The sequence below is a fragment of the Phoxinus phoxinus genome (genome assembly GCF_949152265.1).
Source record: "Phoxinus phoxinus genome assembly, chromosome: 25".
Classification (NCBI taxonomy): Eukaryota; Metazoa; Chordata; class Actinopteri; order Cypriniformes; family Leuciscidae; genus Phoxinus; species Phoxinus phoxinus.
The window spans coordinates 14068268-14080523 of NC_136900.1; the positions used below are offsets into that span (position 1 = coordinate 14068268).

Sequence of the window (12256 nt, forward strand, 5' to 3'; positions counted from 1 at the left end):
ATCCCAACACAAAAAATATATAATCAGCTTTTTTTAAGCCACTACACCAACACCTCTCATAGTTGGAGTGGGGGAACGGATTTCGACAGCTGTGCTTTGCTGTCGGATTCTGTTCCCCCTGTATTTCTTACACAATGAGGTTCTAATATGTATTAAACTGTTGCTGATGTATTGACCCCTATAGCCTAGTTGTCAGTGCACTGGTGTTAAGAAATTTAGGGCTTTGGGTGACCCGAGTTCAAGTCCCAGTTTGTGATTTTTCTTGATCCTGTACTCTGCTATCATAATAAACAGCAAAAACTCCATAAAAATGATCCCTTAAACTGATGCACTTATTCAAAGAGCTTTCTTGTAGCTCAAACAGTAGAGCATTGGTACTTGCAATGCCAAGGTCATAGGTTTGATTCCCAGGGAAACCAGAAACTGATGAGAATACAAAATGTGTACAATGAAATTCAATCTACGTCAATCGGGATCAAAACTGTGCCAAATGCTGAAATGTAAACGATGACAGTTAACCTCAAACCACAAACAAAACACTATCAACCTTTTTTCAAGCCGCTACATAAACACCTCTAATAATGGGAACGGATTCCGACATAAGTTTTTTTGCCGTCAGATTCTTTTCCCCCTGTATTTCTTACACAATGAGGATCTTCTAATATCTATCAAAGTGCTGTTAATTTATAGGCCCCCACAGCCTAGTGGTCAGTGCACTGACTTCAAGAGCGGATGATTTTTAGGTGACACGAGTTCAAGTCCCGGCTTGTGGACTTTTTTTGATCCCATATTTTCCTATCACAAAAAAAAGGCAAAAACTCTCAAATATATTTATATACACTGGTGCCAGGTAAGCTCCATCCCTAAACAAAATAAAATATGCATTTTTTAAGCCACTACATCAATACCTTTCATAATGGGAGTGGGGGAACGGATTCCGACAGCTGTTTTTTTTTACAGGGGGAACAGAATCCAACGGCAAAAAATACAGCCGTCGGAATCCGTTCCCCCTGTATTTAATACACGAGGAGGATCTTCCAATATCTATCAAAGTGCTGAAAATGAATTGGCCTCCACAGCCTAGTGGTCAATGCACTGACTTTAAGAGCTGAATATTTTGTAGGTGAAACAAGTTCAAGTCCCGGTTTGCTGACTTTTTCTGATTCCATATTTTCCTATCACAATAAAAGGCAAAAACTCTAAAATATATTTATTTTACACTAGTGCCAGGTAAGCTCCGTCCCCACACAAAATAAAAAATGAATTTTTTAAGCCACTACATCAACACCTCTAATAATGGGAGTGGGGGAACGGATTCCGACAGCTGTTTTTTTTACAGGGGGAACAGAATCCGACGGCAAAAAAACAGCCGTCGGAATCCGTTCCCCCTGTATTTCTTACACGAGGATGATCTTCTAATATCTATCAAAGTGCTGAAAACAATTAGGCCTCCACAGCCTAGTGGTCAATGCACTGACTTTAAGAGCTGATGATTTTTAGGTGAAACAAGTTCAAGTCCCGGCTTGTGGACTTTTTTTGATCCCATTTTTTTATATCATAGAAAAAGGCGAAATCTCTAAAATATATTTATTTTACACTGGTGCCAGGTAAGCTCCATCCCCACACAAAATAAAATATGAATTTTTTAAGCCACTACATCAACACCTATCATAATGGGAGTGGGGGAACCGATTCCGACAGCTGTTTTTTTTACAGGCGGATTAGAATCCGACGGCAAAAAAAAAGCCGTTGGAATCCGTTCGCCCTGTATTTCTTACACGAGGATGATCTTCTAATATCTATCAAAGTGCTGAAAACAATTAGGCCTCCACAGCCTAGTGGTCAATGCACTGACTCTAAGAGCTGATAATTTTTAGGTGAAACAAGTTCAAGTCCCGGCTTGTGGACTTTTTTTGATCCCATATTTTCCTATCACAATAAATGGCAAAAACTCGAAAATATATTTATTTTACACTGGTGCCAGGTAAGCTCCGTCCCCATACAAAAAATATAATCAGCATTTTTTAGGCCACTACATCAACACCTCTCATAATGGGAGTGGGGGAACAGATTCCGACAGCTGCTTTTTTTACAGGGGGAACAGAATCCGACGGCAAAAAAACAGCCGTCGGAATCCGTTCCCCCTGTATTTCTTACATGAGGAGGATCTTCTAATATCTATCAAAGTACATTTAAGTATCAGGCCCCCATAGCCTAGTGGTCACTGCACTGAAATTAAAACTTGATTATTATTATTATCTGACACAAGTCACAAGTCTACAGGAAATCCGTCACAAGTCACAAGTCACAAGTCTCGGCTCCTGGACTTTTTTTGATACCATATTTTCCTATCATAATAAAAGGTAAAAACTCCGAAATGTACAGTATTTCTTTAAACTGGATAAAATATTATAAGGACAAATGTTCATGAGTTATTGTGATTTTTTGCGGGGTGGGTTAAACATTTTTTTAAAGGGGTGGTATAATCCTCCTTTTTACAATATGTCAAATAAGTCTCTGTTCTCCTCAGGGTGTATATTGTCCCTTTATGAGGGTCAGGAAAAACGTGTGTGTCCCTTTAAATGCAAATGAGCTGCTGCTTCCGACACAGGGTGCAGAGCTTCAAGAGCTTGTGTGTGTTAGCAGCTCCGATTACCTCACGCAGACAAGCACTAAAATGTCAGAAACTGTCCTGCCTTTTTTGTTTAAACTGGAGTAGGATAATGATGGAGAGACTCAAGAAGTGTCAACATGTAGAATGCAACAGGACGTTTTTTTTTTGAATGGTTAGTTGATGAATTTATGTTGCTGATGTGGATTTAACTATCTTCAAGTCTTTGATTAGCATATTCTGTCATGATAATCTATAACATCGCTCGTGTGGGAACTGCTGTAAGATGCCTACGGAGTGACATGCTATTGCATTTGTGTTACGTACTGTAAGGACCACCCATTGGCCCAACGACCCAACGATGTGGGCGAAGGGATAATGCGTGTATATCTTTCCAGCGCTCCAGTGAAGTTCACTTAATTTATTAGAATTTAGTTTGAATATTATTTTAGCTCTACGTTTAATCTGACTCCAGTTTCAAGTGATAATCAAATTTAGATTGTGTTTCTTATTAGAAAATAGTCATAAATATTAATTATGAATTAATTTAAATCTTTGGTATTCTGAGTTTCGTATCTTTCATTTATTTATTCATTACGGACCCAATGCCGCACAGAGATCCCGTCGGCCGCGTCGTGTTTCTCACGGACACAAAACTTGTCAGTTCTGAAGTTAGTCAGAGGATGTAGGGTTAACTAATACCTCTTAAGTCGGTTGCTCATACACTCATACAAAAGAGTGTAGTTGATTTTAGCCATTTCCATACAACTTGCTAAATCAGTAATAGACAGAAATCAAAGGTCTTCAAGATGTCTTGCCTACTGCTCCATTCATACATGCGCCTTTAGTTTGACCTATCCTGCAATATTTGCGGTAGCAACAGCCTCCTATAATCTACTAAAATAATGATTTGAGAAAACTTCAGAATAAATCAAGATGTAACATTTATTTGTCAGGTAAAAATGTATCATACCAATTACACAAGTAATTAAAAGCCAATTCAGAAATAATAAATACATGACATAAATTACTCAAAGATGACTCTAAAAGTAAGCAATGCATTCCTGACAGAGACACACAGTGGTGTGTGAGTGTTTTCCAATGGGAGAACACTGACACAGCACTGTATGGGGGTTTTCCTGGTTACAGTATCCCAAAGACAGCTCTGTTACCTAGCCTTAAATACCCAGACCAGAACAAAAGGGTTGTTCCAATATTTTTCAGAGTTTGTTTTGGGTCAGTTCCTGTACCCCAGGGGGTAGCACCTGGTCTCGGGGGAGTGGGGAGATATCTTGAAGAGACATCACCCAAAGAGGAACACAGGATTCTCCTAAGTTCTTAATCTTTCTAATATTACCAATGACTGCAATGAAATTAAGACCATTTTACCAATCGCACTGAGACATCTAAAATGATACCAAACATGAAAAGGAAAAACAATAGATTCTCAAGATACATCATATGTGATATATAGGCATAGTGAACTTTTTGTGACTTGAGTCAGGGGGAGAGGGGACGAGGGAGAGGGGATGCAGGGATAAGGGAAAAGTGTTTGGACAGGACAATGTCCTATGCTCTGTCTTTGCGATCTTCTGTCCAGGGTGCGTTTTATGGCTTTATTGCAGGGTGAGTTTTATTTTATCAGTTATTTTATTATTTTAAAATCAGTTCTTACAGTACTGTATTGCATGTGAAGAGACAGATGCTACAGTTTGAGCAGACTCACAAATGTGCTCTACTACAACAACTCTTCCTCTTCTCAACATGGACTGCGTGTTCCCGGGGGCGGGGTTTATGTACATTTTAGGGTTAGTAATGTCACTAACCCTGCAGGAATGTCGTGTAGTCCCTACCAGCCGTTTGTTGTAGTCCTTGAAAAAAAAAATCTTTAAAATCTTCCTTTGCTTTGAACTTTGAACTTTGCAACTTTGCAGATGTTGTTTATGCTCAAACAGCAACATTACACACTAACTAAAGTTATAAAAGTGAAATCATAATGAACCAGACTTTTAAATAAATGAAAATAAACTCATCCTAATACTGTAAATTACAATATGGTAATAATACTGTAAATGCAAGTACAGTAAACCGTACAGTATACGGTAATTGAAAATACAGTAATAATACTCTATAATTTCATATTAAGTAAATCATAAATCAGTCAAGTCATCAGCCTTTTAAGTGCACTTAATTGGCCCAAGTTATTTCATACTTTGATATTAGTTATGGTTACATTATAAAATGTCATATGTAAGATTTAATTTTTTTCTGCTCATCATTATTAAGAGTCCATGTTTATTTCTGTATGCAATGCTGTCAATTCAGTTAAAAGTTTTCTTACCTGTCAAGGTGGTCAAATGACGTTGTTATGATCCCAGCCTGTGTTCCCCTGTCTGGTGTAAGGACTTTTGTGTTATTTCCTGTCTTGTGCCATGTTTTGTAGTTCATTGTAGTTTTTCATGTTGATTAGTCTCCCCAGGTGTGTCTGGTTAGTTCCCTTGGTTACCCTACTGTGTTCCCATGACAATTTACCATGCCCCCCTTGTTACCTTGTTAGCCTGTGTATAAATTGCCCTTGTGTTTCTCTTTTGGTTTGTCAGTGGTTGTTTGCTGTAACCTGCTCCTGTCCTGAGTTTCTTTATTTGCCCTGGATTCCCTGCGTTTGTATTGTTATTAAAGTAGTGCTTGCATGTGTATTCTCTCTCCCCGTCATCCCTGCCCCATCGCTACAGACGCTAAGTGAAGTTTCCCAAGCAGACGATGTGCTTTAATTTAAATTAGTTTTTCAATATTCAGTCTGTGGCAAGACAGTGTGACGGTCTTCGACTACTACTTAAAAAGCGAGATTTGGGCATTATAATTAATGTATAATTACAAAATGTAATCATATTTTTTTCGTGTTTAATAATATTGCTTTAACTTTAATATTAAGATTACGCTACGACATACAACATGCAGTAGCATTTCTTTAACTTTTCTACTCACCAGAAAGAGCATGGGATCCTGGTAGTTTTTTCAGGATTGTTTTAAGCAAAATTAAATCAGCAATGAACAGGCCAGGGTGTTAGTATGCAATAAAACTACAGCACAAATGCTTAAATTAACCAATCAAGCATGTGATAAAAAAGGCCTTTCTTTTTGCAGCAATGCCAGATAGGAAAATGAACGTCGACTGTCAAGTAGCCTATAGACTGATGAGATCACATTTTGTCTATTGCAGTATGTGTTGTGACATTACAGTACTGAAAGAAAGTGTGCAGTTCGCAACAGTTTTTAGTAAAAAAAAAGTAAAACAAAGACACTGACAGAGAAGTGTATTTAAAGCATATTTATTAAGCATTTATTAATCTGTATTTAGAACATTTATTGTAATAACAAAATTAGACAAAAACACTTCAAGAGACTCACAGTCATATAACAACATAGCACAAAAAAAAACTAGATTCAACACTGCATATTTTGAGCTTTTCTGCATGCTGTGCAATTTGGACTGACATAAACTATATGGTACTGCTTTTTTTTCTTAGCTGCATATGAAAGACTCTCAATTGAAGGTGTTATATGCTAACAGATAGGCATCATTATACATGTAAAGTTTCCTGTCAACAGGATTGTAGTTCAGATTGGCTATTCCAGCAGAAACCTTCTCAAAAGGCAAAGAAAGGGTGTTTATCTCTTGGCCAGTGGTTGTATCAAAGGCATAAAACACCTCTTCTTGGTAAGTACTAACATAGCGTGTAGCGTACAGGACCCCGCAGACCATAAACGTGCTGGTGACGGACCTCTTAAAGAGATGTGTCTTCCAGGTGTGTGTGATATTGAGCTCCAGTGGATTTAAGCGACTCACAACAATGTTGCCGTAGTTTTCCTCGGTGGCGTATATCACCCACACGGCGTCTTGGTCAGCCTCCAGGTCGATGTCTGTCCAGTCACGGCAGCTGTAGTAGCAGAAAGGGAACTTGTTGTCGATTCCGGCATCATCCAGTTTTAAACGCTTGGTTGCTTGTGTTGTAATGTTAAAGCTACAGATTTCAGCAGTGCTGTAGCATTGGTAAAAAACGGTATTGTCGTACAGTATAGTGCCAGAGCCCTGAACAGCATTTGTGTGGCTGTAGGATGGTGCGATGGATTCATCTTTGTAGTTCTTGCTGGCCATGAAATCTTCATATGAGTTGTACATCCTGATTGTGTTCCCATGCTTGTGTCCACTCACTAGACAGTGTTCCCAATAACGTTCCTTGCTGTTCTGTTTGGCATCCCTACCCCAAGCACCAGAGATATAGGACTTGCTGATGGAATTGAGCTTGGTGACCACTGGAGAACTTATGTTGGACATGATACGCTGATGACAAGTGCCTGCAAGTGCATCGTATGGATTGGTCATATGTTCAATATTCAGGTAAACATATTTTACAGTCTCTTTCATGTAAAGAGCAAACCAATTTTCGCAATGCTGTTGAAAACATCAATGAGACCACAACGTAAATGTCAAAACATTTCTCCTCTCAGTAGCTATGTTTCCATCCACACATTTTTATCTGAATTAAGTGATATCGAATGAAAAATGCCTTATGGAAACATCGACTCAAATGAAATACGTTCGGTCTCATCGGATTTTATCTTGAACGATATACGGCTTATGCGATAATCGCTGATGGAAACGTTATTTGCTGAATAAATAATGAATTGCATTTTGTCTAGCAAAACTTTGTTCGCAAATGTTGGCTTGAATGTTGTGCGATTCAGTGCGAAAATGAATGGAAATACCTTAAAATGTCTCAAATCAATTTGATCAATTTGATCGCAAAACAGCATGTGATGTCATTTTTTTTACCAAACTTCAGATAATTCGATTGACAAGTGGATGGAAACTTAGCTACTGAGAGTCATGTACTTACTTCTGAAGTCTTCAGGTATAGTTTTGCAGGTCTGTGCTCTGTTGTTGAGGTCACGTAGCCTCGATTTCATTGTCTCTAGATTGAAGACATTGCTTTTGTACATGTTTTGGACGTCCTTCTTTGCCCTAGTCAACTGAGAGAAACAGAATTACAGAAACATTGTCAACATATCTTTGAATCCATTAGGAAATCTGTTTTTCGTCTTCCATTTTTTGGCGAATCTTTTGTTAATTTGCAATTAAGGAATTTTCAATTCATGGAGCTTCAATGAGGAGCAAACCGTAATCAGAGCACATTTTCTGCCACTTCTGATTTTTGGATACGAATGCAGAATAAACATGAGCTTCGAACAGCAGTTATCATGAATAATGTCTTACATTTAAATGTTTCTCATTCAAAACTATCATATGACTTCAGAAGACTTGTAGCAGCCATTGTTATTGTTGACTAAAACTACTAAAAATTGAAATAAAGTTGTATTAAAGCTAATACAGAATTTTTATAAATACTTTAATAAAAAACACTAAAATAACATGACAAATCATATGGACTACTTTTATGGTGCTTTTTTATGTTGTTTGGGTATTTTTTGGAGACCTATCACTATTTTAAAAAGATCTACCTCCTTCAGAAGGTCATTGGTCTCTTTGCTGGGGCTTTTCTTGTGAGCATCACTGGCAGTAGAATAGATTTCGTCAAGTTCCTCCATCAGCTGTCGCAGGTGAAGGGCGTTGTACAGGCCGTTTGTGTTCAGATACTCAAACGGTTTCAGGCGGGCTGTGATGTCCTTAAGAGTGAGTTCCATCTTTGGCAGTTGTACATTTCTGTCCTTTACCTGGAAGTTTACAACGCAAATGAGTTCACTGACATTACTTACGTCAAGAATTAATCTAAAGTAGGATCTCACCTTTTTATGAAACTGAATAAGGTTGTCCTCACAGGTCTGGACTTGATTTGAGACTCCCTCGAACTTCACAGTGGGGAAAGCCCAGATAGAGCTGCTCAATTTACACACGCAGGAATCATTCCTCTGTTCACCTGGAACTCTCTGAGCCTGGACAGTCGCCTCATTACACACAAACACAAGATATTGAATGCAATTCATAATTCTTTAAATTCTGCCTTTTACTGAATATTTGCCTTTAATTATAGTTAAACAATTACATGAAAACTTAATGCGTGAGTTTAATTTTGAGAGCAAAAAAGATTATTAACTTTGTTTTATTGTATTATAATAAACGATTTAAATAAAATAACCTTTAATTAATGGTTCAATAAGTTTTTGGGAGTCAAATAATGAGATATATTATATAACCACTGTAATATGTACAGAAAATAATTATAATAAATATAAATAAACAATAATGTATATTCATATTTAATTTTATATAATAAACATATATAGAAATATCCAGATCATTTAACTAACATATTAGTACAAATTCATTTTATTCCATAAAAAACAAACAAAAAAAAAACATTCCAAATAAGACATTAAAGAAATCCAAAACCTATAAAAGATGGGACTTACTGTGACTGTGAGGACCAACAGGTATGGGAGCATGATGAGCAAATAACCCCGAAAGGCTAAAAGTCCTGCTTTAAACAACACAAACATTTTGATGTTGCAAATACATGAAGTATTACAAAAATCAAACCAACAATCTCACAAATCTGCAAAATCACCATTCAGACATGAGGCAAAACAAACGTCGGAAATGTGTCAGTTCATGATTAGGCAACGCAGTAAACAATAAAATTTTCCATTACTCACGGACCTACTAAAGGTTGTCCGCAAAGATAAGATGAAGATTGCAACAAACTGTTCCACCCACAGAAATAAAGAAGTATCTCTCACTTTTTTTTATCAGTTATTTCACCATAATGATATGGCTTTAAAACTCTGCTGCTGCTACCAATCATTGTTTATTTAGGGTCCGCTTTCTACCTTCAGACATGAGTCAGTCTAATATATTCATTTTGTTGATCCTCATTCCTCTAACTTTTACTCAGGTAAGAAAGAAATGAAGACTATATTCCTACATGACTATACAATTCTAAATGATGTGTTTTTGCTTGTTTTATATAATGCAATGTCCTGTCATTTGGTCATCACAGTCAGTGAGAAGGAAGGACTGTGTGTGCGATCTAAAAAATTCAGATCCTGCTTTCCCTGAGAAAAAACTCAAGAACGTAGAAACCACTGCCTTACAATGCATTGGGACCATCACTTCAGAAAAGGTAGAATACAATTATTTAAAAGTATATTTTTTCTCTCATTTTATCCGTTGTTCAAACATATTTACTATATTACATAAAATGAATAGTGTTAATGTAAATATTTGCAGATGACAGACTTAGACAGACTTGTGCTGGGTCTACAACATCGCATCAAGCAGCTGGAGGGAAACGTGATCGTGCTAGAAAAGGAGGATGACAGGAATTTATATGGAGCCGTGTCTCTACGCATAATTGAGTTAGAGATCGCCGAGATTCAGGACCTCCTCGACAAACTCAACAGGACCACCCAAAATTACCAGCATCTCAGTGTACAGACTGCAGCTCAGGTGACTTGCTGTACAAAAAAAAGTGCAGTATTATTATTTTCTAATATGAATTTATTTGGTTCTTTTGTGTATCTGGAATCATTACTTTTACATACATAAAAAATATCCCAGTTTTAATAGGCACATCTGTTGTCTTGAAACCACAGATATACAGATTTTTTTTTTTTTAAATGTATATGTGATTTTTTTCTTAAAGCTTGAAGATATGAAAGACGCAATGGTGGATCTGGAGAAGTTTGACAACATGCAGGTGATAAAGACAAATAGAGAGAACCAGCGCTTTAAGAGGAACCTGGAACAGTGTAAAGAAGAGCTCAGTGCAACAGCAGCACCTCCTACAGTTCCCCCAGGTTTGCTAAAGACCCCAATAATAGTTTAACTCAAGCTTTCTGAGCTTTTTCATTATTGACCACAGCAGAAAGTCTTACGTTTCTGTTTCTCTTTGTAGCCCGCTGTGGTCTGGGCCGTGCGGTCAGTGTGGCGGGACCTAGAACGTATTCCCTCACGGTATACGGCACCTCCTATACTTTCGGTGCTTGGGGTCGAGATGCAAAGCCGGCTCCAGGAGACAAGAACAAGTACTGGCTGGTGGTGCTGTCAAGTGGTAATGTTTATGGCCACTTTGTCCGCCAGTACAGTACCTTGAGTACTCTTTTATTAGGTATAGGGCCAACAGATACATATATATCAAGCTCCAACCCCACAACAAACACAATTCAGGGGCCAAACATGGTCATGTACGGAAATGCGCTCTATTATAACTGTTACAACACATACTCCGTCTGTCGGTTCAACATGACGACTCGTTCTGTCAGTACTGTTGCTTTACCTAATGATGCAGGTTACAACAGCAAGTTTCCTTTCGCACACCTCGGCGCCACATACACCTATACAGATATGGATTTTGCCACAGATGAATTAGGCGTCTATGTTATATACGCAACCACAAGCAACTTTGGAAATGTGATTATCAGTAAAGTTGAGACTAGTAACCCTCCTGTTTTCAACCAAACATGGTCCACTTCTCTTCACAAAAAGACTGTCACAAACACCTTCATGGTGTGCGGTGTGCTTTATGCTACTCGTTACCTAGATAAAGAAACAGAAGAGATCTTTTACTCTTATGACACCAAGACAAAAGAAGAGCGCTTTGATTTGAAAATTAATATTAAGAAGATGCAGACTAATATTCAGTTTCTAAACTATGACCCCAGAGATCATCTGCTGTATGTCTACAGTGATGCCTACATTCTAACTTATGAGCTCATCTTTCAGTAAGTCTCCAGTTATTTGAGACATGACTTGAGCTGCATCCCATTTCACATACTGTCTGTACTAAATAGTATGCAAGATTAAAAATAGTACATAGCAAATGTTTGATTTTTTTTAATGTGTATTTGCATGGTTAAGATAAATAAGTTAAATGCTAATGCAAGGCAATAAATATATAAGTTGCTAATTTTAGTTTTTACATCTACAACAGATTACAGCTACTTTCAAAGAGTCTATGGTATCGATACAATTTGGTCCCACTTTATATTACGTGTCTTTAACTATGTACTAATATTGTCTTTAAATATACCAAACCTGTCCCTGACCTATACCCATATCTCACCTCAGTAGCAGCAAAAAGAGTTTTGAAATACAATATTAACACAACATGTGCATTGTTCTATTTTTTATGAAAGTACATAGTAGCCTAGTTAACAACACCTAATATAAAGTGTGACTGGAAATTTCATTAAATATTGTAGTATTCTGTACAATTACTAGTGTCTTATATTACACATTTAAAAGTATATACATTCCCATCACCAATGAAGAATGTACATTTACTGTATAGAAGTATGTTAATTGAAATGCAGCTTATGAATGTTTTTTTCACTGCATGATTTTTCACTGCATCTTTAAATGCTTAGCTTTGTAATGCATGTGAGGGGAAGAAATTCACAAATGTATCGCAAATGTATGTTGTTTCTTGAAATAAATTACAGCAAAGTTCATAAAATGTGTGCGCTGGACTTTACTACTGCAGACAAATTATGACAAGAACAATTATGACAAAAAATGTTTTGTTTTTTTGTTGTTGTTTTTTTGTTTTTATCTTACCCATCTTTTCTCATATGTGGCAGAAATAGATTTCCATAAAAGCAACTTAGAACGATTTATATATTTTGTGT

General features: G+C 37.1%; 2 protein-coding genes across 2 annotated transcripts; one reads left to right on the forward strand and one right to left on the reverse strand.

Moving 5' to 3' along the window:
- Positions 1 to 5931: 5931 nt before the first annotated feature.
- LOC306994004 (olfactomedin-4) lies at positions 5932 to 9113 on the reverse strand. The gene is made up of 5 exons (XM_079604272.1): positions 9041 to 9113; positions 8417 to 8575; positions 8132 to 8344; positions 7510 to 7642; positions 5932 to 6967 (listed from the first exon to the last, which is right to left on the reverse strand). Exons 1-5 carry the CDS (start codon positions 9071 to 9073, stop codon positions 6156 to 6158), a joined length of 1350 nt encoding a protein of 449 aa, XP_079460398.1. The 5' UTR covers positions 9074 to 9113; the 3' UTR covers positions 5932 to 6155.
- Positions 9114 to 9387: 274 nt separating this feature from the next.
- On the forward strand, positions 9388 to 12078 carry LOC306994015 (olfactomedin-4). Its single transcript, XM_079604289.1, has 5 exons — positions 9388 to 9522; positions 9628 to 9750; positions 9858 to 10076; positions 10273 to 10426; positions 10525 to 12078. Exons 1-5 carry the CDS (start codon positions 9466 to 9468, stop codon positions 11352 to 11354), a joined length of 1383 nt encoding a protein of 460 aa, XP_079460415.1. The 5' UTR covers positions 9388 to 9465; the 3' UTR covers positions 11355 to 12078.
- Positions 12079 to 12256: the final 178 nt, after the last annotated feature.